The 26,839-nt window shown below is 40.8% G+C and overlaps 1 protein-coding gene across 2 annotated transcripts in view; it reads right to left on the bottom strand.

The window, feature by feature from the left end:
• Positions 1–654: 654 nt before the first annotated feature.
• LRPPRC (leucine rich pentatricopeptide repeat containing) overlaps positions 655–26,839 on the bottom strand; it is a 44,812-nt gene continuing 18,627 nt past the window's right edge. For both annotated transcript variants that reach the window (XM_078596229.1, XM_078596230.1), the window contains exons 22-37: positions 26,317–26,527; positions 20,590–20,714; positions 17,488–17,594; positions 14,659–14,727; positions 13,449–13,539; positions 11,708–11,850; positions 10,831–11,017; positions 10,530–10,656; positions 9,006–9,094; positions 7,747–7,951; positions 5,714–5,853; positions 4,670–4,785; positions 3,916–3,990; positions 3,266–3,350; positions 2,885–3,027; positions 655–1,778 (exon numbers count right to left, since the gene is read on the bottom strand). In XM_078596229.1, coding sequence (XP_078452355.1) covers positions 1,731–1,778; positions 2,885–3,027; positions 3,266–3,350; positions 3,916–3,990; positions 4,670–4,785; positions 5,714–5,853; positions 7,747–7,951; positions 9,006–9,094; positions 10,530–10,656; positions 10,831–11,017; positions 11,708–11,850; positions 13,449–13,539; positions 14,659–14,727; positions 17,488–17,594; positions 20,590–20,714; positions 26,317–26,527 — 1,961 coding nt within the window. In that variant the 3' untranslated portion in view covers positions 655–1,730. The remainder of the gene's footprint in view (positions 1,779–2,884; positions 3,028–3,265; positions 3,351–3,915; positions 3,991–4,669; positions 4,786–5,713; positions 5,854–7,746; positions 7,952–9,005; positions 9,095–10,529; positions 10,657–10,830; positions 11,018–11,707; positions 11,851–13,448; positions 13,540–14,658; positions 14,728–17,487; positions 17,595–20,589; positions 20,715–26,316; positions 26,528–26,839) is intronic.

Raw genomic sequence — 26,839 nt, 5'->3', positions numbered from 1 at the left:
GATCTCACTCATAGCACGATAGGCGCACTGTCTATGGCAATGAGATCATTATAACCGTTTGATGTCTGACACGAGGCTATCGGCTATATTCATACAAGGCTGCTGGTGGATATTCTACATGGCACCTGAACCACTCACTGGATTGCTCGTTGGATTTTTGTCGGGATGCTTGCAGTTTCAGTTAAAACTGTTTTGTAACACGGGAGCATCAGCCACAATTTATCTACTGCTGGATGAACATTTCACCAAGCATTGCAATATCTCACCTCTCTGTAATACACCCGAGCGAGCCGATTGCATGTATTACACTGGTCAACAACAAAAACATTTTTTCCTTTAGACTAATTTCAGGGTGCCAATTCCAAATCTTATCTCAGATTTGCTCTATTACATCTCATTTTTATGCTATCGTAATGTTTGTTTACAGACCTTGTCCTGGTATACAGCCAAGTCGACTGAGGGAAGAGCTCCAGGACAGGTTAAGATGCGATTTGCCACTGATGCTGTTGATGACCAATAATCAAATCCAGGTCACCATGAGGATTGTACCACATCGCACAAACCACTGCACCACCGCTCCCCACATGCAGCTCACACACGCAGCACACATTAATACGATACAGCCAGGAACCAACGGGTGCTGGAAAGCAGTGATCATGTGTTCAAAATTGTTTTTATTTTGTCACCATTCATATACACATACAATATACCGTTGAGCCATCCCTTCCTTGCCTGTGACATTTACAATATTTAACCTGCAGCCATACTGGCTATTCATAATAAAGCCTATCTGTTAACTCACAATGGCTACAATGGCAATGTTGCACAAACACCACAAGAGTAGCATACACCGACTCTCGAGGTAAATGCAAACTAACGCGACAGGCGCTGCGCTCTTCCTTTGCACTCAACTTTAAATGAACACGTGCAAGGGATGGGGCACAGGCAGGCAGTGATGTAAAATCAAAGGAACACATTGATTTCACCGTCACAATCAACAATCGCTGCCTTCAAAATGAAAACTTACCAACAAGCCAAAGTTTTGGGTAACAACCCTTTCCCGGAGCAAAAGGGTGTGCAAAGCAGAAATCTCATTATCTTCAGCGCAAACAAGCAACTGTAGTCTTTAGACAGGTCACTTTGAAGGAATGCCCAAATGCACAGGCTATCAACTGATACAGAAACAATGTCAAGAAAGTGTAACACTCTCAGCAGAACAATATCAAATGTAGGGATGTGCATGAATGACCAAAGATTGACACGCTCCAAGTATTTAACTACAGCACTGTCTTGGCAGTTCTCTCGCTACATGTTTTTTTCACCTGATAACGATTGCTTGTGTTGCTATCGAAACGTCGTGATAATTTTGTTCTTTTTCTATCTACAAGGCTTTACCGAAAGACCCAAATAATAATGACTGTCTTAAGTGTTTTTAACCATAAGACGAAGTATAAATACTGCGGAATTTGGTTATACATGATATGACATTTCAGCTCGTTTTTTTTTAATAGATTCTAGCAAGACTTGTATTGTAACTATCGATTAAAAACACAAATTACCCATTAAATATACCTGCCAGTGCACAATGTAATTAAATAACTTGTCTTGATATTCAATTGTATGGTCAAAATATCCTTGGCTCAGCCTCTGAACATACAATCAAAGTTATAAAAAAAACACACACCTTACTTCCAACAGTATAGTTAGATTACTGTAAAATGCATATATATTTACTGATGTGCTTTCTTCGCTTGTGTTACATAGTATTCAAACGATTCCTGCAAGACAAAATGAAAACAGGTGAAATAAAAAGTGTTTTAAGAAATATGTATTAATCCCTCTCATGCAAGTGAAAAGCAACGTGCCAAAGTTTCTCAAAAATATAATAATCCATGTATATCTACGTGCTATAACATGAATCAAAACAATAGAACATGAATGATACTGTAAATGCATACCCTTTAAAAAAAATTGTAATCCACACCAAGACATATTTACATGCTCATTTTTTATATGATTTTTTAGTATAATAAATAATACTTTTAAATAATTATTAAAAGGATAACCAACGCGTTTATTTTTCTATTTAACGTTAAACATGTTTTTAAATATAACTACAGAGCAGTCATAATTAATAGCAGTCCACCATCGGGGACCTGACACATCAGGTGTTAAAACAACTGAATTTGCTGATAATTTAAAATGGAATGTAAATATGGGTGACAATATCTAGCACAATGAAACTGTTCAAAGTAAACATTTAAATACTTCGATGTTTTCTGCCAGCCGAGTTGCCTTGAAAAATAGCTTCTGGGCTCAATGGGCTTCACTCTGGAAATATAGTTCTGATTATGATTTTTAAATACAAAAAAAATGGCTACTACTTCCACACTAAACTATATTTTTTCCAGGTAAGGCCCACTCAGCTATATAGCTCTTTTTCAGAAGCAACATAGCCACAAATGATAGCTCAACAAAGTGGCTTATGCGGAAATTTATAGCGGCCAAATACTCGAAACATGCATTTCAAAATGTGGAAGGAAAAACACAAGGACCTGGCAAAAAAATCTATGCGACCACGGGGAGAACATGCAAACTCAGCAGGCGTCAGTGGTCGGGATCAAACCCACAACCTCCTGTATACCAGGCGAGGTAGTTCACATCTCGTCATCGCCACGGGGAGAACATGCAAACTCAGCAGGTGTCAGTGGTCGGGATCAAACCCACAACCTCCTGTATACCAGGCGAGGTAGTTCACATCTCGCCATCGCGGGGCCCATAGACACAAAAGAGCTCTGGGCCGTTTGCGGAGGCGACGTGTTCTAACTTAGCCAACGTCGTGACGAGAAGCGAGCGGGCGAAGAGTCGAAGAGTGCAAACATACCGGCGGCACCTCAAAGGGCACGGGCTCGCCAACTTTGATGAGAAGTACGGCCAGTCTCTTGAGGAACAGCTCATCAGGTGTGAAACCATCTGCCAGTATCTTGTTGTACAACGCCTTGGCTGCCACCACATCGTTGTGCTTGACTGTCAGGGGAAAATGAATGGTGATTGTATTTCAAATTATACGCACGCCCTAGCTAAGGTCACTTATGCAATAGCAACACACGTGGATTTTGCGCTTGGTGAAATATACTGATTGTTCTTAAACCTACGCTATTGTCAGATGCTGCGCCAGTTTTATGAAGACGCTGTTGAAAACATATTGACAAGATACTCTCGTTTGCGAAGTAAAGTGAATTGGTTGCAGCCCACAAAGCCTTACCGTAGCACTTCAGTAAGTAGCTGAAGGCAACATTCTTGTAGTCAATGTCTGGCACCACTTCCAGAATGTTTTCAATATGCACAGCCTTAGTGAGAGAGGGAAAAAGTTAGTTTTATACACAAATACCTTTATCAAAAAACTCAACCAATCCAAATGTATAAAAGTTGAACACTTAATTATTAAACTTCTTTTAAAAAAACTGTGGAAATCATCTGTACACATACTGACAGGTTGTCAGTTCCAGGCAACACCACAAGATGTCACCTCTTCCCAGAATATAACATCCACCTTCTCAAGACTGTCAGAACAATGACTATTAACTATGTGGCAAGCATCATCAGGACTTGAAGGAACGTGTGACAAGTTCACAGCAATGTTACGGATCCAAATGCAGTCCTTCAATACCCACACAGCACCAAAATTGTACGACTCAAAAAGTTGGCTATGCACTACTTGTACTAACAATGCCCGCTCCAGAGTTTCTTCATGCAACAAACTGCGGGGGTTCGGTACGGGTCAGTGACTCTGAAAATATTTCGGTATGGCTGTTAGTCCTGTGCCTAATTCCGGTTGACCAGTGATCCAGAAGTATGCAGTGAGAAATTAAGCACTTCAGAATGATACCATTCATATTCGTTTATTTGTCTCACCTTGCCAGTACGGTTAGCGGTACGCACGATGAAGTTGATCAGGGTTTCCTTCTGCTCCACAATCCCAGGACAACGCTAAAAATGGTAACAAAGAACGGCGTTACAGAATGACGACAGAAATTTCAACTTGTAACACGCTGCACAGTATTCGCTCACACTCGTAGAGATGGAACACAATTCATAGGCGTGAGGCACCACAGACAAGCAGAAAGGCAGTCGTGCGATGGACCAATAGCAACAGTTTCCCAAGCTCTTTGGTCCTCTATATATCAAGCTGATATTGGCCAATTAATGAGAGTTTACATGTGGGAGGAAACTGGAGCACCCAGAGAAAACCCACGCCTGCGAGAGGGAAACGCTCTATCCCAGACAGATGGAATAGGTGGAGTCCACATTTTTGTTGTACTGTCTTCTTCCTGGCAAGCCAGGGTATGGCACCAAAATCAGTCGCATGACGTCCATTGAATTGCTATGAAATTCGGTGCCAAGTACCGATAACCTTAGATCAGTCACAAAACATTTTTTAGTTTTACAACATATGATTTATAGCCCAGAATGTTTTACTTAAATAATGACACAATACACTTCAATCTATACATTATAGATACAATGGTTAAAGATGACACGACAAGCAGAAAATGTGTTACCGCTGAGCCATGTTACTGCCCCGCAGATAATACTTAAAATACAATTTGGTATTAAAGAGCATCAGAATTCGTGGTCCGTAAATGAGGTTGCGTCAAGATTCCTTTACCTCGAGTAGAAACTTGGCTTCCTGGATTTTGTCATTGGTGATGTAGGCGAGAAACTGGTAGGTGATGCACTGGTACTGAGAGAACTGTTTCGCTAGCCTCTCTCCCATGGCACTCACTGCAACAACACCGCCACACTGCAGGGGTAAGCAATCATCACGCCGGCTCACTGCAACACGCAAAGTCCCTCAAAACCTCTTATTCAAGAAAAATCAACTGATATTACATCAAGAAAATTATTCACCAAGCAAAACAATATATATAATGAAAGGCCTCAACGCTACAATGTAACAGAAATGTATAAAACATTAGTACACTGCTGTTGAAGTCATCTGTGATAATTGAACAAAATACAAATATTGAATGTACGACTCTTGTCAATCCACGGGTGGAAGGGGCCCCTCGTGATGTCGTGGGAGTAGTTGTGACCATACATTGCCACTCTGTCAGTGCGGATTAGTGAATGCTGTGAAGATTAAGATGTTGGGAGCACATAGCACAGTACAACAATGTATTTTGCTGCATTGCTCTCTACTGAACACGTAGCCCCGCGGGGCAGCGTCCAGCACCCGATGCATGCACACCGATTACTCATCCAAGCACTAACCAGCAGAGGTGTGGACTCGAGTCATGTGACTTGGACTCGAGTCAGACTCGAGTCATGAATTTGATGACTTGCGACTCGACTTGGACTTGCATAACAATGACTTTGTCCCACCTATGAGATGTGGACTCGAGTCATGTGACTTGGACTCGAGTCAGACTCGAGTCATGAATTTGATGACTTGCGACTCGACTTGGACTTGCATAACAATGACTTTGTCCCACCTCTGCTAACCAGGCTCAAATCAACTTAGTTTTGACGAGTCTGACGACATCAGGTGCACTCTGGGTGATTTGGTCAAAGGAATTTTAAATCATATGTAAACATTAAGCACGTTTTCAAGCCACACGCCCATGCCATGTCACACACCGGTGACTGCTGCATGAAACAACAGCTGGTGCAGTGCAGCAGCTCGCGACGGCGCAGCAAGTGAAGTACTCACGCTTGTCGAGTGCGGCCTCATTTTCATTCGCTATGATCTGGTTGAAGACGTAGATGATGTTACCCGAGGGTTGCTGGGCCTCGTCATTTCCGGTCATGAATATGGGTTCCAGGTAACTCACGAGAGCATCCGCTCCATCCCTGCAGTGCCGCGCAGTGCGGCGCAAGGGAGTCAGTTAAGCAATGTGACGCTCGACACATCTACAGCGAATAGATGAAACAGCCTGCATGTGTTTAATAGAAGCCTTGCTCTGGCTTAGTTCATGAGACAATCAGAATCAAAAGCTTTATGTAGACTGGAGGAATCCGATGAGCTATGAAGCTCTTTTTCACAGATGCCCAGTATGATAACACAACAGGCGTGTGATCCTCCTCCTATTGGTAGCTCTCTTAATTTGTCTGGTAATGTATTGTCATAGACTAATGAGGATGAATCCCAATTGAACCTTGTTTCATAATCAGCCGTAACCCGTCCACTGCTAGATTAAGGCCTAATTGCATCATCTCCCCTATACTCTCAATCTTTGGTTTGCGTGTTTTGTCAGTGAACACGTCTTTGCGTGTGCATGACCTCCATTTTAAAACAGGAAAATCGCGTCAACAAATAAATTACACTAACAAATCGAGTTACCACAAATGAGTTATAAACCTACTGCGTTTCAATTCATGTACAGGCATTGTTCACTCGTGAGCAAAGTGGATTTTGCCAAAAGGAATTACTTGGAATTGCAGGGATTAAACAAGCCACCAGAGGGTGCCCATACACAAAGTTTCAAGAAGGCAGTGATGGGGAATTAAACAACAAGGAATAACACAAAAAAGCCTGAACACGAAAGGTTACAGACTTCAACCTGGATCGGTTCATTCAGACCAATTCCAATCTAAATTTGCAAGTTTTGTGAGAATAATTTGTCGTACGTTAATAATGTATATCCAAAGAGAGCAAAAAAGAGGCCAGTATTTTCACCAGTATTTCACCAGTATTTTGAATGCCTTGTAGATTTATAACCAGCACATACATACGTACATTTTTTTGTAATGTAAATTGCAATGGATGGGAACAATAAATATGGAAGTCCAAACATTTGTTTTCGTTTGTGTTTGAATTATAATGCACGCTGCATATAATGCGGCCGGTACTCCCAGTGTGTTGGAACAAATAATAATTGGTTATGCAGCAAAGATTGTAACCGAAAAATCACCGGTGTGAAAAATAATAGCAGTGTCAATAATAACAATTTTCATGCAAAAAAGGAATACATGGATTGGTGATTGTCAGCCAGGGTCTATTTGTACAACTCTCGATTATCCGTTGGCATAATATCCGGATAGCAAATATTTGATATGTGTGCGCGCTGGTTTAACTCGTCATCGGTAAACAACATTACTACTTTTAAGAAACAAAACAAAAAACAGACGACACATTCTACATCTTCACCGCCATTATACGTCGCCAAACAATATTTGCATACGCAAATCTTATTTTGCATATGTTTTGCGGCGTTCATGCTTTTGTTTTTTTATGGGCCCCATCCTTTTCCCCACCATTACCCCAGATAATTGAGTTGATTGTACGAATAAAAATTGTAATCGGCAAGACGATCAAAGCCCCATGGCAGAGGTCGCAACCGGGTACCCGATACCCGTACTCTACCCGATACCCGGCTACCCGTACCCGGCCGGGTACGGGTACCCGTTTGCGACCCTGGTGCGGCCGGGTACGGTTAGACCGTGAGTCACTGGTGAGTAACTGTTTGTCACTCATTTCCCAACGTCTTGTCTCTTCTCACAATTCAAGTTCCTAGAATCAACCCACCCACGCCTGCAACATGGCTTCATTCCAGAGGTCGCAATCAGGTACTCGATGCCGGGTACGGGTAAAGCCAGGTACGGGTACCCTTTTGCGACCCTGGTGCGGCCGGGTATGGGTACGGGTAAGGAATCAAAACCCGTTTGCGACCTCTGCCCCATAGGCATCAACTTTGACTTAAACCCCCCCACGAGCGCAAGTGCGTGCGCGCGATGCAGCGTCACCTGTTGAGGAGAGCGAGTCCCACGTTGTTGACGAACAACATGCGGGAGACCCCAGTGGGCAAGGTGTCCTCGGTGAACAGGGCCTCGAGTTCCTTCAGCCTCTCGATGTCGCCTTCCTTGCTCAGCAGCTGTGCCATGCGCACCAGGGCCAAGGGATTCATCGGCTGGCCCCTCTCCACCATCTCTCGCAACAACGCCATCCCCTCTGCCGGCGGGACACGAGAGAGTACGGTCAGCGATGTCGAGAGCCGAGGGCAACGTTCTACATTACGCAGAAGTTGCAATGTTGATCTGCAGAGGTTACATATAAATAATGATAGGCAGCCGTCAGTGTTTAGATGTCCGCACACAATATATACTGTATAGTCCATTACACCGAGATTTGTGTTTCTATGTTTAACAGTAACATTTGTTTACCGAGGTAAACTCTGCACAGGTTTCAACATTCCAGGTGTCGTCAAGAGCATTATCCTCCGCTACATTGAGAAGTGTTTGACTATTTTTGCTGCTTTGAGTTGAACAGGCCCCAAAGCTTAAATGGATGGCTCTTGCCAACAGATTTGGAAACACAACAGCATCTGTTTAACAGGCCTGATTTTGCTGATGAGACCTAGATTGTCAAAACAAGTCCACAGTTTGCCTGTTAAGACAAATGCTGTTGCCCATATGTTGAATGCGTACAGATGGATATTTCTGTTAATTTAAATGTTACCCACGATGTTTTCCAAAGGTTTGGTGGCAATTCATGTATTTTATACAAATTTTGTTTTGGCAGTTTGACAACTACTATCACTCATTGTGTCTCAATGAATGTTGCATACAATCGCTGCATGGCTAAAATGAGATGGGAAATTCACCTGAAATAAGTAAAATATATATGTACATATATATAAATTAACAATATAAATGTAATGTTGATATAAAATAAACATAGTGGTGAAACATACAGAGAGGTTTTGAACCTTTTATTTATATACGAATAAAATATACATATATATAAATTAACAATACAAATTTAATGTTTATATAAAATAAGGTAGTGGTGAAAAATACAGAGAGGCTTTGCACCTTTCATATCCAAATAAAAAAGAAGAAAACAATGCGGCCTTAATCTGAGCAGCAAAAATATATATGGGTGCATACTTAAAGAAATCTTCATGCAAATATAAGAGCGCGGGCCTCGCTCTTTTAGCTGTGCATGAGGCACAAGAGGCAGGAGGAGTGTGTGACCTCTTGATGCACACAGTGTTCCGAGGTACCTTGCACTTTCGCCTGCAACGCGTATGTGATGACCAGCAGGCTGTTGGCCGTCGGGGACATGGTGAAGTCAGGCATTTGCTTTTCGATGCTGCCAAGATATAATGAAGACGTTTTTTTTTTAACCTGTCAAGCTTCTCATTACACACTCCCTAGGGGGTCTTAGCAATGGACCGCAATCCTTCGGAGAGATGGCAAGCACATCACATGCAGCAGAAAATTTACACTTAATTGCCGTACTGTGTTTGTTCAAAGTCTCAGCGCTTCCTGCTGCTTTCAATTTCATACACGAAATAATAGATAATTAAATTGCATTTGGAGCAAGGAAACAACTACACAGACGCGGTATTTTTCATGCTACACAGAGGATATTAAATCAAACATGTTAAATTGAACGGACAAACCACAGCAACAAGTCATTCAAATCAGTGTACGCTTTAACGTCTATTTTAATTCTTCAAGGTTAGTGGGACACTAATTTGCCAAGTCTGTGAGCATGTCACTTGCATTTCAGTATAGCACAATTCATCAGCATATGTGGTACCGTAGGTTTTTTGTCCTTTTCTACATCCATTAGATTTCATGCACAAAAAATAAATAAGACACAGTCTCGGCTATGGAATTATTGTAAATTGCTTCAAGAAATGTTTTGTATATCCCCGATGACTTACTGGGGAATTGCATTGGAAAGTACCACACAGGGTCTTACCACCCCTCACTTGCAATAAATTGCTTTTTCAGGATAGCCAGAATTCCATCTTTGTCGCTTCATTCATTATCACAAGTGGAGGCCAAAGTGGGCAAGTTTTAGAGATAAACACTTTCTGTGCTTAACCTTGGTACCCCTCATTATCTGGCAAGTGGGAGAAGGGTTTATTATAAATACATCCCATGACTGGATTGCTAAATTGCTCTTTGTTCTGATTGAAAAGCTGACATTCTGATGTGATCATTTTTAGGACAGCAATCATTTAATGCATTCACGCCACACTTGCCACTTTGTGTGCATTTTTGGGGTGATTGACACCCAACTAAAACATACAAAAGCGTTGCTTCAAATGGACCGTTCGTGCTAAATAAAAGGAGACATTTACTTGCGCATATGGAATATTCTGAGGGCACAAATTCTATGCAGATATAGGGGCCTCACTTTGACATACATTCTCCTGTGCACACTTAATATTTTGCGGAAAATTGATCTCGCACTACATAATATCAGCTGTCTAAATTGTGTGTCTGGCTTTGTAATTCAATAATTCTTATCGCACGCAATTTTAAGCCGCATATTACAATACGATTTTACGGACACTGCACTGTATGGCAAGGCATATATAACTATATTTTTAACTCGACGGCACTGTGCCACAGCAACACATAGAAGTAAAATTATTTTCTCACACAAATCAAACAAATAATTGGAATAAAAAAACTCTGTGCTATTCGGTTATTATTTGTGCGGGTGGCCCTGTTTGCGACAGCAAGATAACTGAAGGAAGTGAGACGGACTGCAGACAGCGTGGACTCACATGGCCTTCACTTTAAAAGCGTCCTCCAGCATGCCGTTGGCCAGCAAGGAATTTATCATCGTGGCAAACACGGTGACAGACAGGGCGCGACCCTGCTCCTGGGCTTTGTACAGAAGTTCCAATGCCTCTGTGAACAACACGTGACACACACACAACCACGGCAGCAATGAGTTGAATGCTGACAAAAAAACCCATCTAAATAGCGACTCCATAGTTATTATCGGGCATGTGAAACAAATCACTGCTATATTGTAGTTGACAGCACAAGTCACGCACACCTTGGGTCACATTTCAAACAAACCTGTGATATTTTTCCGCTTGCACAGAATGAGGATTCTTTCTTGGATGCTGTTTCCGTCCATGGGTTGCCAGGGGGCATTCATGTTACTTTGTTTTGGTTTGGCATTGTTAGAAAACACTGTCAGCTGTTCGTCATTGCCTTTGTTATCATGAGAGGCCTTGTCTTTCGATTCTTTTGCGCCATGCATCTGCAGACAAAACCAAGACATGTTGGGTCACTCATTATGTTGCAAAACACAATCCATTGCCTGCTATCATGATTACATTAGGACCACTGATGTAGTAGGCTGTGTATGTGTGTGTGTATATATACGTGTGTTACACCCACGCAATGTTACATCTGTTGGACTAATATAGGTATATTTATAGGCTTTGTGAGAATGTAAAAAAAATACATTTCCATCCATACACAGCTGATTATCAAAATCTGGTAAGAAATAAATATGTAATTTCAAGCCATTAATGGTACAAGTGAGAAACATCACAAATATTTCATAACAGTGGATAACATTTATAAATGTGAAGAATAATTCCAAATAGGATTTCACCCAAGATAAAATTGTATACTGGGGGAATATTTGCATTAATTTTCCAAAACATCCTTCCAAAGAATTCCACCGCTAGCATCAAACGCCTCAGTCTCCACACCGTCGTCACTGCCCAAGACGACTAAACTCGCACAACGCGCAACATTCCGCGGAAGGAACCAGCTCTCTCCATTGGGAGCAACGCACCGGCGCTCCGGCGTCACAACCGTTGGCCTGTAATGCCCCACAGGCAAACACGACGGACTCCCACAGCTGCGCAAACGCAATCCCCACGGGCCGAGTACGTCGAAGCTACGTAGCGGCGCGCGCGTGCCCAGGGATGCCACTCACCACAGGAATGTCGAACGGCACGTCCTGCCCGTTGCTCTGCAGGATGTCGGCCAGCAGGCTCAGTGTTCGTTCCCGTGGGATCAGGTTCTCCTCCTGCATCTTGGTCCAGGTGGCAGTGGCCATATCCACGTCGCTGTGAAGTTCTGAGAGCAGGGAGGCAAGTGGGGGGAGGGGGTTGGTGATCAAGCACACTCGTGTTTTGGGTGTGTTGGATAGTCTGTTGCCGTGCGGTGACAGACTATCTACGCCGGTAAGCGAAGAGGAATGTTCCCAAATGGGCTGTTGGGAGACGAGACAGAAAATTACTCATGAAAGTACAATGATGTGAACCTATCTATGAAATGTCATCGAAATCCAATTGTTAAAGAGTACTGTAAATTTAACATTAAGAATGAGGATTTTTTTTATCGACATATTTTCTACAACTGTAACTGTAGAGAAGAAAAGCTCTTCCTTTCTTGTTCTTTATAAGTAATGTATTAAATAGTTTTTTATATAAAGGAAAGGCGGTGGGAAAAAAACATACACTCTGAAAAACCTGAATTTAGAGCAAGGGTTACATTTCAAAAACCTCGCCTCTAATGATTTCTCTAACAAGACGCTGTGCATCACAAGGAACGCAAAAAAGAAGCAGGAAAGTTTCGCTAATTTGGCCCTCGGTACGTGGTCTTTGTCGGACTCCTATTGTAACCCAGGCCTTGAGAAAACACTCAGCCTGAAGCCCTCGTGGGGAGTCTGCTGCTCTCATGCAGAGTCCTCCTCACCCACGGCCCAAGTGAATTAGCCCTGTACATTAGTAACCATTAATGCATTATCACTGCGCCTTCCATCGGGCATATAAAGGAGCGTTATCCAAACTAAATTGGTCCTCAATGGCGAGGTACATTCTGTGGCGGCCCAATAAGAAAAGTCAGGCAAGCCATTGCCGGAATGCGAAAGTCTCTACAGGCCACTCCAATCTATTCAACTACATGTTTTGAGGCTGTGACGTTATTAAGAAAAACTGACTTCCACCCTCCACCCCTTGCCTTGTGATATGCACAAAGAGCCATTTAATAATTTTGCAATGGCCTTCCAAACCATTAAACTAATCACTGAGGTTTAGCACTAATCCATGTTCTTGTACTATTACCAAACTACTGGATACCCGTGAAACAGAGCTTCATAGCTCATCGGATTTCTCCGGGGCAAATAAAGATTCAGATTCTGTTTTGGTTAAAAGTTTTTTTCTCCATTGCCGCATGTGGATTTTTTATATCATGGATAACCTCTAATTGCATACATGACCATATCACAGAGAATGCACCTGATATTGCCAATCTTAAGCAAGTTTGAGCCATTGGATTGACAAAGGGCTATAAATTTACCAACATTTATATTTACAATTAGCATAATAAATAAATTGTCGGTTCAAAGCAGAACTAATGGTAAACAAGGGAAGATTAAACTATTATGCAGAGATGAAAACAATAAAACACTGCCACTTCTTCTTCAAAGTCTCTGAAATGGAGTTTGAGCTGTACGGTGGTAAAGGCTGTGGCTGAAAATGCCTGCTCAACACGTACGCTGTTAAAATACGCAACGGGATACCTGATCACTATTAACTATATTTATTCGCTGGCAATCTATCGACATGTTAAAAAGTTTAAACACAAAAGGGTCAGATATGGATGAGGTAAAAATGTCAGATGTAACCTCACATTGATAATGTATTGTTACCACTGCGAGATGAGTCACTCACTGCAATACTGGAGCATGTAGAAGTACATCTCGTCCCGGTCACACTCAAACAGACTCTTGGTCTGGTCCAACAGCTGCTCCAAGATCTTGCCCTGTAATCCCGTGCAAAACACGTGATGGAATCAACACAGTCAACGTCCTGTCCTGCTATCATCACTCCGCAATACAGCACTTTAAAAAAGTGGCAACTTTGTGGACAAAATTTAAAAAAATACCAACACCGCGTAAGAAATGTCTTTGTGTAACAGGTACTGCTGGGGAAGTACATTTCAATCATAACACAAAATACGTTTAAAGTATGTTTTAAACAGTATTATAATTAAGTCCTACGGAAAATGTAGGAAATTGCGTTCAGCAGACATGGGAGAGGTCTACAATGTTAAAAACCTTTTGGTTAAATATTATTCATGACTATTACAAATAATCTATGCCTCGGGTTTGTTGGCTGGCTGCTGGCTGGGCTCCTCTCCATTCAAACAATAACTCTGTTTATAGTGGCTGCGTGCCATTGAAACTAGCTGGGTAACTGGCGACATGGGTTTTTCCATGGAACACTGAATAAAAATGACGGACGCTCGGAAGACAGAGAATAGAGAACGGCATCGAAGAGGTGGGAGTAACGAATACATGACGAGTGACCACACGTTGAATCTACAATTGCTCAAACTTTTAAAATGTGTGGTATTTTTAATCCAATTCTTTAGCAAGAATACTCTTTAAATCCTAGAGAATATTAAAAACTAAAATCACAAAACATATCTTGGTATTTTGATTTAAAGCTTTCGTGACTGCAGGGATTCATATTCTTGGTTTTTTCGGTAAAGTCACGTAGAAGGGAAATAATAAAATAATAAAACAATACAAATTCTCACGCCGTTTCGACTGCAACACCTGATGATTGCTTGTGTTGCAGTCGAAACGTCGTGAGAATTTTTATTGTTTGATATTTTTACTATTTTATTATTTCCCTTCTACGTGACTTGACCGAAAGAACCAAGAATATATATCTTGGTATCTTATTACATAAAACACATTTCAAAAAACTTTCAGTGCTCCAGTACAGGAGGATTGCTTACAAGAGGAGTAGGAAAATTACACCCGTCTCTTATTCTTCATTGGGTTGAAAAATTCCACAAATTGGGCATAAAACACTACTTCATAGGTCGCTTCTTTGATAATGAAATGTCCCAACATATACACAGGTGATTTACCTTGTCATTAAAAATGCATCTTTCAGCAAACCACTTCAGGCGTCTGGGACGAGCTTTCATGCCTGGCGTCTGCAACAAAAGAATAACGGAATAAAGTCTCTGCACAGTTTTATGTAGTCCTTTTGCTCTACTTTCCTGTAGAAATATAAAACCAGCAAATAAACAAGTACATTTGTCTGTAAAGGTTCCATTACTGTGTGTATGTGCTCTCTCTCTTCGGCTCCCTTTATCGCCACACAATATATCAACTAACACCGTGTGCCGAAACTGCTCCAGGGGTTGTTTGTTTTGAAACTATCCTGCTGAATTAATCACTCTCAGAAGGCCATTCGGTTGATTGGTTGTACGAAGGAAATGTAAAAAAATGTTGAGACTGATATGTTAACAATGCTGATTTATTTGATCATTTATTATGAGTGTAAATTGTCAATTCGTTGTGCAAATAAAAAATGATTTAAAAAATATCTCTGACATATATGCAATCAACAGGTAGATTTTAATGTCTAAACACGTGGCACACCAGCTGTGAGATATGTGGACAGTCGTAAATAGTTTGTTACAAAGTGTTTAAGCTTGGCCAGCTTAAAGGTCTACTGATGGCTGACAGCTCTAAAAAGCACACTTCCAACTACAAGGTCAAATCCTTGTAAAAGGCAAATCCTTGTAAAAAAAACCCACAACTGTAGTAAATGAAAACATCAGCCCAAAAGGATATAGAAAATAAATGGGTTGAATATTTTCAAATAAAACTATGAAGCAAGCTAAGTATGCATGGACTAGAGTCAATTAAAACATACAACTGAACACTTTTGTTTTTAGGTGGCCTTTCAACATGTTCACACGCAATCATAAATAATGTTTCATTTCAGGATCAACATTTCAGAATGACTTTACATTAACTTGACTGAAAAATCTTGGCGTTATACGCAAGCATGCTAAACCAAACACAGGAGTCAACACCCTATGTTATCCGACTCTCTGTTGTATTACATTACATTTCTAAGTATACTAGATTTGTGTTTCTATTTAATTTATACCTGATGATGATTGCTTGTGTTGCAATCGAAACGTCGTATGCTAGTATTTAATTTAATTTATTATTTTATCTTTATACGTGACTTTACCGAAAGAACCAAAGAATAATTCCTGCAGTCACGAAAGCTCCAAATTAAGTTTTCACAAAGATCATGGCTAGTGCTAATCTCCAAGGACCTCCAGCAACCTTTATAAGAGCTCTGCATAATCTCCCATCCATCAGTGAAATTAAAATGCCTTTAGTTACATTCAACTACAGACGCAGCGTATAAGCTGGTGGAGTGGGCATCGCTTCTACGTTTGCGACAAGGCAGTTTTGGTGAGCTAAGCGTGCAGTCGTTAAGAAGCTTTGCCGATAATGGTACTAAAGATGTCAATTTCCCAAGTAGAAATCTAAAGCTCTAAAGCAGCAATAATGGAAAGGATGTTTTAACATATCCTGTAATCATTTCCTTTGGCTAAGAGAAAGTAATCTTCTTTGGTGCTAAATTCTACATTTCTATCTGGTGCCTTTCGATGCCTCAATACGTTTGCCTGTAAGACACCAATTAAAAGAAAAGTAGCTTTGATTTTTATGTTTTTTATTTTGTACTTGAAGCTCACAGATGCGTAGGCTGATGCTATGTACTAAAGGAGGTATGCATTTGGCATGTGCACATGAGAGTGGAATGCATGGAACCTTCACGAGTACCAAGGTAATTTGTTGACCCTAAAATATACACTTGCACGCATGCATGGCAAAGCGTCTGCATGCAATCATGTGCATGCATGCACATATAAGCACGGTGCATGCACATGTGTGCATGCAAGGATGCATAGACATGCGCATATATACAGGTACCTACAGTCCAGACACTAGCATAAAAAATATACAAATTGTACTAAATTGTGGAACGTCACATTTTTGCAAATCATAAATCATACTTACGTTACACTAATTGAGCTCATTTGACATTCACTTAAAGGTGCCAATACTTAACATTTGAATATACTATATGTATGAATAGATTTAAAAGCGCACACACACACAAGAGAAAATGAATTAAAGCCAGCGATTAACATTTTGAAGATAGAAATGCAATCTACTAGGAATGGAATTTAAGTCAAGAAACCAGCTCGTTTTGAACACGCACACATCTTAATAAAGCTTTGAGAAAAATGTATTTCTATACTCTGAATGAACACCCGAGCACAAGAACAGCGAAGGAATGTCAGGGCACTTATCCCAACATGTAAATAAAACATAAAGGTGGAAATTAATGTCACCGTTACACGCTCGGCTGCTCCAAAGATCGAAAGCAAATTGAAAGGTTCTCCAGGAGCCCGCGCGTCAATCTGTCCGTGGCGCGAACAAAAGGCACGGGAGCTGGCCAGGCCTCGCAATCTCTTTATGCAAATCCGCAGCACGCGCAATCACACGGCGGTGGGCAAATGGCAGCAATCGAGGGGACAATTCGGGGGCCGCGTCGTCAGTCGGCGGGCGGCTCGGCACCCGCCGGCACAGAGTGGCCAAATTAATAATTCAAATTGCCAGCGCTCATGCTGGGCTGCCGATGAGTCCGCGCCTCGCGGTTAAAATTGCCATCTTTTTCGAAAGATTAAGACGCTGAAAGACAGCTTCACCTTCACACCCGAGTGAAGACGGTAAAACTGTATCGCTGCAGGTAGGTGCGCACAACTTGGCGAGGCGCTTGGCATAAACAGCTACCGCTTGTCACGGTGACCGTTAGCTTTGACGCGCACGCTGCTCCCGGTTGTGACAAGCGAGGAGTGACAGAAGACATTGGCTCTCACCTCAATGATTTTGAGTGCCTCCGCGTGCTTTCCAGTCTCCAAGAAGGTGAAAAAGATGTCGTACAGCATGTTCAACTCTCCCGCCATCTTACTTATGAAGGCCAACGCTGCAATAAAACATTTGGCATTTAGCTACGTGCAAACCTTTTGAAAACAAATGTAGTGTTTTTTTTAAAATAAAATATGTTTTATTCCACATCCTCCCTCGCATCATACATTGTAACATTCTTACATTCTGGACGGCATTACCAGTTGCATCGACGGTATCAGGCACACCGGACTCATCAGAGCAGACGGGGGGGGCGAGGATGTGATTTTCTTTGGGGGAGTGGAGGTTGGCCAGGTCATTGACATTCTAGGCTCGGGTATTGAAGACTGGTCTAAGGTTAAGGAAGGGACCCCATGTACGTGCGTATTCTTCTTCCTTGTCTCTGAGATTATAGGTCAGGGAAAACGTTTATTTTCATTCACTAAATGTTCACAAATCCAACCGGAAAATGTTATTTCAATTAGCCTTGTCTAAATTAATCCGAGTTTGCAACGATGCTATGTAATAATGAATCGACTAAACATTGATAAACGCTACAACAATTTAAAAAGAAAAGCCTTACAAGTTGCCAAATGAATATCTCAAGCAAAATATGACATTTAATAAAAAAAATCCGAAAATGACACTTTAGACACTTCAGAAGTTATTTTAAGGCCAATGTATACTTAGCTAAGCATAAACTGCCCATCATCAGCTGCCATAGGCCATTGCAGACTCCCAGCAGTTTTAAACAGACACACAATGTGTCCAGCTCAAAGTGATAAGCACAGCGTGGCAAAGCAATGCGATAAAATACTGTGCCGTGCTCTGCTGATGCATCGATTGTGTTTTTAAATCCTTTATATTAAGTTCGCTTGCTTGCTTGCGTGCTTGCTTACGACCGTGCAAATCTTTCGCTCGTTTTTTAACCCACTTCCCGTGATCCAATCGAGCTGACATTTTGCACACAGACTCGTTGTGCGTGACAATTAATTTTCGTGAAAATTTTTTTTCCAAAATTTTACACTTTTTAGGCAAAACATTTTTATTTTACATATATTCAAATAGAACTCATTCATGGCTTTGGCTGAACGTCACAGTGTAAGAGCCCAGAGCGTAACCCCTCCACAGGCCGTGGCGGAGTAGCGCAGTTGGTAGCGCCCTCGCTTCCCATGCCAAAGGTCGCGGGATCGATCCCCGCGTCCTCCACAGGCGAATATATTTTTAAATCCTTTATATTAAGTTCGCTGCCACGCATATAAAGGATTTATAGTGAAAAACTTTGTTTTTACGGGTTATACTTATTTTACTATTAGTTAAGTGAGGATTTTTTTTTGTTAAGCTCTGCAGCAAATAAAATGATACAAGCATTTGGTTAACACAGATCATTTGTTTGCGACAAAAAAAACCCCCTCCACATCATATCGAGCATAAAAAAGTGGGTAAAGTATGTTGGAGAGGAATATTTTAAATCCTTTATATTAAGTTCACTTGCTTGCTTGCGCGCTTACGACCGTGCAAATCTTTCGGTCGTTTTTTAACCCACTTCCCGTGATCCAATCGAGCTGACATTTTGCACAGACTCGTTGTGCGTGACAATTTATTTTCGTGAAAATGTTTTTCCATAACTTTACACTTTTTAGGAAAAAAATAATATTTAATTACCAATTGCTTAATGGTGGCAGGCAATCATCTGACCCATAGGTGGCAGCCATCTCAAGCCAGAGGACGAGAGGACTCTAGCCGCCACGCATATAAAGGATTTATAGTGAAAAACTTTGTTTTTATGGGTAAATTTGTTTTGGAACCCAGGTGTAGATCCCTTCATGGCTCAAGAATAAACAAAACAAACATATTAATTTAAAGCTTTCGTGACTGCAGGGATTAATATTCTTGGTTCTTTCGGTAAAGTCACGTAGTAGGGAAATAATAAAATAGTAAAACAATACAAATTCTCACGCCGTTTCGACTGCAACACAAGCAATCATCATCAGGTGTGAAATCCTTCTACGTGACTTTACCGAAAGAACAAAGAATATAAAACAAACATACATTTGGCCCAAACCAATGGGATGTCGGTAATCAAATTTTAATAATTACAAAAGGCAATTTGCATGGTTGCTAAAAAAAAAGGCAATCGTTAAATAAGAATGCATGGAAATATGTACACCGGGAACAGGTAAGAGAAATCACTCGGCCTGTAGAAATTCCACTGCCCCCACCCCCAGGGATACTATGGTCAAAATGTGCAGTCAGAATTAAATTCCTTTTTGTCTTGTTTGCAATAACTCCATCATGCACAAGTCTCTCATGTGAACCGTCTTACTGTATTGGTTCAGCCTTTCTCGTTTGTAAAACCTTATGTGTAGCATCTCATTTGTTCTGGCTCATTCTGTCTCATTTATACTTTGTGTCTCGTTTGTTTTGTCGGTCTATGCTCTGTAACATTTGTTGTCTCATTCGTGTTTCTGTCTGCCTCGTTGGTATAGTCTGTTATTTCATCCATTACATTTGCTATAATTTGTAAATAATATACATGAATCATAATCGGTTCTTACATGTACAATTGTAAGCATGTATTGAGAGAAATACATATGTTTTTGTATTGACGAATGAACCATTACCACTGAATATACTGCTAGTGCTATAAAACATTATTCCAACAATGAATAACTGGCTCAAAACTAAGAACTACGGTAGGCTGTAAAATTGCTTTCATTCTTTCAAACATGTTGCACGCAGACAAATGGCACTGCCATTAATCTATCTTTTTGGTAGCTTCGATAAACCTACGTGGTTACACACAGCTTCTCAAGTGCACAGTGAATCAAAAGTGATCAAATGAAATTGCCAAGCTCATGCCTATATTGTGCCCATGCAAAACAACTCGAGCATCAATTCTAGATTTGAAGCTTTCGTGACTGCAAGAATTGATACTCTTAGTTCTTTCGGTAAAGTCTACCTACGTGACTTTACCGAAAGAACTAAGAGTTTGAACTCGAGCATCACCCCATCAGCGCGCACACCCTCTTCAGGAACGCCTATAGATGTGACCTTTCGGCCATTATAGTGACCTTTCTGGAGGAGATCCATCTCCCCCTTTTCCACCAAGCTCTTGAGCAGTTCCAGCTTTTGAGGGAAGACCTGATAGTTGTTGGCACATGCCATGCCAGCGTCAAGTGCTCCCGACAAGTCTTCCCTGCGACAAACAAACATGGAAAAGTTGTTGATAACAGTGGGAAGTGTGTAATATATATGCACAACCCTTTCTGTTCCATCCACTGCTCAACGAGGGCGGCTTCCCACCCACACTGTGCTGGTTGTGGGGGTGATGTGACCATACTTCACCATGCTGGTCAGTGCAGGTTCCTGAAGGGAGCATAAAAGGTTGGTGCACAGTACAGTACAACAATGTATTTATATGCACTGCCCTCTGCTGACAAGTGTAGCACCTCACAGCAGCCTACAGCACATGTTTTATGCACAGTGATTGACAATCCAAGCAGTCTATGCTAAACCATGCTTAGCTTCAGAGACCCGATGAGCTTGGGTGCATTTTCGGTACTTGGTCATACATGTGTAATATATACAAGTAGATGTACCCTTAGTATAGCCATCACAGGTCACCAACGGTCTAAATAATACATGGGTGAAGTGAGCAGATGAACTCGTGATAAATAAATAAAATCTATTTAAATTGAAACACAGTGTACTGTTATGATTATTCTCAAGGAACAATTGACTCTGAAGACTCATTTAAAATGCTAGAACTTTCTTTATGAAAAAAAATAAAGTTGCAAACCTTTCCCATGCATAGAATACAAAAGCAAGCACACACACACACACTGCTCTTTAATGGCACAAGGTCGACCAACATAAAAACGATCGCCAAATATTCCGTGGAAAACATTCGTGCACGTAACGAATCCCCGCCCCCTGGCGAGTCTCCAGATTGTCATAATTCAGCATCCAGAATTTTCATGCAATATTTTAGATTTCTCGTGACACATTCTAGATTTGAAGCTGTCGTGACTGCAAGGATTCATATTCGTAGTTCTTTCGGTCACGTAGGTAAAAAATGAAATTAAATTTAATAAAAATAAAAGAAAAATCACGACGTCGTGATTTTTATTTTATTTTTATTAATTTTAATTCTCGTGACACAGTTGTATTTGCTCTGAGTCCTATTCACTTCGTTACTGTACTTCATTGTATTTGTTGTTGTGCTTTTGTAATGTTGATGACCCAGGTCACCCTTTCAAAAGAGACCATCCTGGTCTCTTGGTTCTCACCTGGGGTTAATTCAAGAAACGCGACATGACCCGCTTCAATAGTCAATGCTATTTTTCAAACATTGTGAGGATCACAGCACCGTATAGTGAACCATTTACATACAACATATATGGATATACATTAAATTAAGAGCACAGCACGATCCAACAAAATTGTTTTTTCCGTAGTCATCTGCTCACAGGTATAACCGACTCTTACGTGCACAATTGAGATTAACTATAATAATTTTAATCAAATACTCAATCGATGCATCGTTACATGCCTACCGCACACCGTTGTCACACACACGTTATGCAAGCAACCATTTAAAAAAAATAATGAAAACGTCTGTAATTGACCGCAGCTGCACTGAGCCTCATTTCACTTTGTATTATTTGTGGAAGAGAGCAGTAAGCCGCCTTCACACATACTAGGCAAAGATGCGATTCGGCAGTCAGCCCTTGAGTGGCAAGTGTTACAGATGCGGCAAGGCTGTGCATGGGTTTGCTTGTAATGTCAAGGGTATAAATCAGCTATTGCACAACCTGATGGCATAGGACCCCCCCCAGAGCCTTGGGCACCTTACCACTGGCACAATACTACAAATATTGCAATAGTCACACAAAGCAGGCAACTCCATTTTAGCCTTCAATCTACATTCATTCATTTGAACATTTTTAACTATGAAGATTCTAAATAATTATATTGACAAAAACCTGGAAATTATTTTGGGTAGGTTTTTTGTATATGTATAGATGAATGGAATCTTTAAAAAAAATACGAAATAGCATTGATTGCATATACTGTATTTGTTTAGCCCTTCCAGAACAAGTTGGCTTGTAAAGTAAAGTTAATTGAACTGCGCTTGTGAAAAAAAAGAATGTATGTTTTAGATCTAAACCTAATGTTTATGACCTTTAGTTTCCAGTGTAGCATAATTAGTGAGACTTATAAGCAACTTTTGATTTGAATATAATAACCATTCTTTAATAGTTATGAGTAGTGTTTTAAATACAGTATTTATCTCATTTCCCTGAAAGATTAGATGTCTAATTTCAATGTTGAATTCAAAAAACACAACATGTGGCACAAATGTTTACTTATCAACATTTAAAATAAATCCCTTAAAAACCACCCCAGTACAATTTAGGACCAATGTCACTATGATTTAGCCCTTGGAGTTATGGCCTGGTGCGTTGTTTAATGAGCTTCGAATGAAGTTACCTAGCACGCCTTAGCATGCACACACAAAACACCTGTAATTTCCCACCGAGACTCATATGAAACGGCGAGCGAGGCAAGAGGTTTGCGGCAAAACTAACTGCTAAAAGCGTCCCCCCCCCCCTCCTTTGGTCCGTCTATAATTTAGTCATCATTCATAATGCATTCCGCATTCACATCGGAGGAACCTTGCGGTTGACAGATGTGACAAGTTTACGGCTTATTAGGCGCACTCGCACAATCAGCGGGGAACAAATGGGATAAGCAGGGGAAAAAAAGAAAGCATGGGCACAAGCAAAGCTCCGCTTGCCTAAATACCTTCCTGTTTGGTCACGGTCCGGCGCGCCGCACTTACATTACAGCTCGCAGCAGGACAGCAGCAGTGAGCAAATAGCCCAGCCAGCCTCGAGTGTTGCTAGCCTGTCATTTCCTAATCAGTTTGCCCCAAGGCAGTAAGCACTGGAGGGGGGCAACAATTACTCAACCCACTCAATCCTGCGAGGCTTGCGCCCCTGGATTGCTCTGATTGCGATGAGCAGTTTAAATAAACTGTGCAGATTCCACTTCACGTCATTAAAATGCATTCAATATTTTTGTGCTTTTTGATTTTTTTTTGTTGCGAGTGGATTTAACGATAAAAGTCGCTGATTAATAATTCTTCTTTTATAAGTGACTTAAAAGGAATTACAATTAAGTGTCCCGTGCTAAATAAGATGTAAAATAGACCGCTGAAAATAAAAACAAAGTAATCAAACATCCAATTGCAACAAACACTAGTCCACTTCATTTGGCAACTAACAAGTCTGACCTGATGTCAGGAAAATGTGCATTTTGTTTGATTTCATGGGCACACTGCATCTAAACATTTGTGATAAATCATGTCAAAACCATCCCAATACTACAATCTTAATGTTCCATTAAAAAGAATTACATGTCAAGTTGTGGTCACTTTACCCCTATTTAAATGTCCAATTGCAGTGCTACTTTGGACTTTAAAAAGTTTAAATATTTTAGGAAAAGCCACCAAATTGCTGTATTTTAAATAGATAAAAAGTAATAATTAAAACACTTTTACTTAAGATTAACTATGTATTTACATGTCAAACATTACGGTTACACAATGTGCTCAATAATAAATGCGCAAGAGTGCACACATTACTAGCAATGAACACAAATCGACTGGCTCTGGTTGTGCTGCTCAAGGTCTGTGCGTGGACATCTCTCCCAGAGCGATGTTCTCATTGCCCAGTGCCAGTCGGCTCGACGGTATTGCGAGCAGTTCACAGTCGAAACGTTGCGGATTTAAACGTGCAATTTCCACAACTGAGTCAGGGCTTTTACACTATGAGATCTCTTTTACCAGTGGCAAAATATAGTAGTAGGTTTTTACCCTGTTTAAACTGGTACAAAACTGACACCTTTATTCAAGGCATCATGTTTGCAATAACCACAACACAAGTAGTCAAAAAAGCAAACAAAAAGAAGCAACTCTGATAATGATAATAATATGCACTGTCCTTGAAGTTGATTGGTCCACACCCGAGACGGCTTTCTTTAGAGCCTAGTCCCCATTGGTGTTGGACCAGATGACACCAGAAGGCGTACAACTCAAACACAGTGCAATATCAGAGTATTGAGAGCTCGGGGTAAGCATTTACACTATGAGATCTCTGTTACCAGTGGCAAAATATAGTAGTAGGTTTTTACCCTTTTAAACTGGTACAAAACTGACACCTTTATTCAATAACCACAACACAAGTGTTGTGGTTATTGCAAACATGATGCCTTGAATAAAGGTGTCAGAGTTTTGTACCAGTTTAAAAGGGTAAAAAACTACTACTATGAGTCAGGGTTGTAAAAAAGGCAATGAGCACCACCTCAATGCTCATTTGGGCAGGAAATCACAAGACTTTTGTCGTTGTTCCCAGGAGCCCTTTTGGCCGTGCGTTGTCAAAGATGGTGAAGACAAGGCAGGGAATACGTGTGTCGACGTCTGTATGTTGAACTTCTTTCGCACTGTACGTAGCTAACCGTGCTAATTCGGAGGTGTCAATCGCAGTCAATACGCCAATTACACTGCTGTGCGATTCCTGTGGCCAGGCCTTGCTGTTAAGCAAAAAAAAACCTTGAGCATGCATACTTTTATTGCCAAAAGAGCCCAACATCCATGAATATGAGGCACGGGCTGTATGGGAGCCTACTTTCGAACAGTCACCACACAATATTTGATATAAGGAAATACATGATTGCGTGCCTGATATTCTCTAGCATGATGAAGGTTGCCAAGAATTGTGTGCTTTGATGATTTCACGAAGCTGTTGGAAGCAGAGGTCAAACACCTGCTGTTCAGTGCCAGAGAAGTGCTTTGGCGATTGCCTGATTCCTCAGAGGTCAAGATTTTAGAATCGCTTGAGGGCGAGAGCGCAGTATGGCAATTGGTCATGCTGAACAACCAAAATATAAAACCTCGACCGATATTTTGGTTGCAGTCAACATAACATTAAAAGTCATCATTTGATGGGTTTTACCAATACAATCTGCATTTACTATTTCGCAAAACCTCAAATAATAAAAGAAACAACACTCTGCAACTTTTAATCCAATAGGTTGAGGCTGCACAACATATTCGGTTTTATGTTTGCAGAATAAGCCAAGGCAATTTTCAACTGCAGTACCAGTTTAAGATCATGTTTGTAACATTATTAAATTAAGTTAAAGTGGCATAATGTAATTATATTTTATATACCACTGAGCTCTGTTGACCATTAGATGAAGGTTTAATAAATCACTATCTTGTATATATTTTGACATGTGTAGACAAAATAGTTTGTAATTAAGTCCTCAAGTGAGGTTCATGGCCTGTAGCAACACTACTCTCATAAACAATCAATAAAGTGTCAGTTTATATTTTTTAAAACTATTTATATAAATGTTATCCCCCTCACCTGCTATGCATAAGGACTTGGGTTAAACTCCAACTCTAACGCCTGCATATTTGGGGTTTGCATGTTCTCCCTGTAGTCACATCGATTTTTCTCCGGTCCACTGGTTTTTCCCCTCCACATTTAGAAAGATGAATTTAGATTTATTGGCTGCTATTATAATTCCCAAATATGATAAAATAAAAGTTGTGTTCATATCTCTCTGAACATGAGCTTAAAATTACCGGTGCTGGTGCAAGTTATAGCAAGGATGCATGGCAGTACAAGTGGCGCTGGTGTTAGCGCTGCAAGAGGTGGTGATGAAAGTGGCAGTGGTAACAGTGTGCTGTGCTGTGGTGTTCTGCCGCTGGTGGTGGGGGTGCTCACTTCTCAAGGTAGGGAGTCAGCAGCGGATTGCAGAGTAAGTTTCCGGGCTTGCACAAACCCAGTGTCACAATGGAATCCAACAGCTGCCGTACAGCTTCAGTATTTCCAGTGGCTGAAACATCCTGCAGGAGCTGTACAAAGTTCTGCAATCTCAACTCATTATTCATCAGCAGTTTCTTGGCACTTAACTCCTTCAGAACTTCTTGTGCCTCTGAAACAGAAACAACAAAACAAAGATTACTTAAATATACAACTTCCAGGATATTACCCTATGTTAATTCTGACAAATTGCTGCACTAAATTAAACAGGCGCTATTCAATTCTGCTGTTTTGTTGTTCACGGTTGTGCTGTATAGCGCTACAGCCACTGGCAATGTTTGAGGTTTTACGTGACTTATTTCTATTTAAATAAAATGTTCAATCCTGCTTGGTGGAAATGTAAAACTGATTATGTTCCTAGCCTTCCTCGATCCGGACTCTCCTACGCCACAGGACTCTCTGTCTTTGGCAGTTTTTGCAAGTT

This window comes from Lampetra planeri, chromosome 7 (assembly GCF_965212315.1).
Source record: "Lampetra planeri chromosome 7, kcLamPlan1.2.h2, whole genome shotgun sequence".
NCBI classification, from domain to species: Eukaryota; Metazoa; Chordata; class Hyperoartia; order Petromyzontiformes; family Petromyzontidae; genus Lampetra; species Lampetra planeri.
Note: the sequence above shows the minus strand (reverse complement) of the source record. Positions and strands in the feature narration are given on the sequence as shown.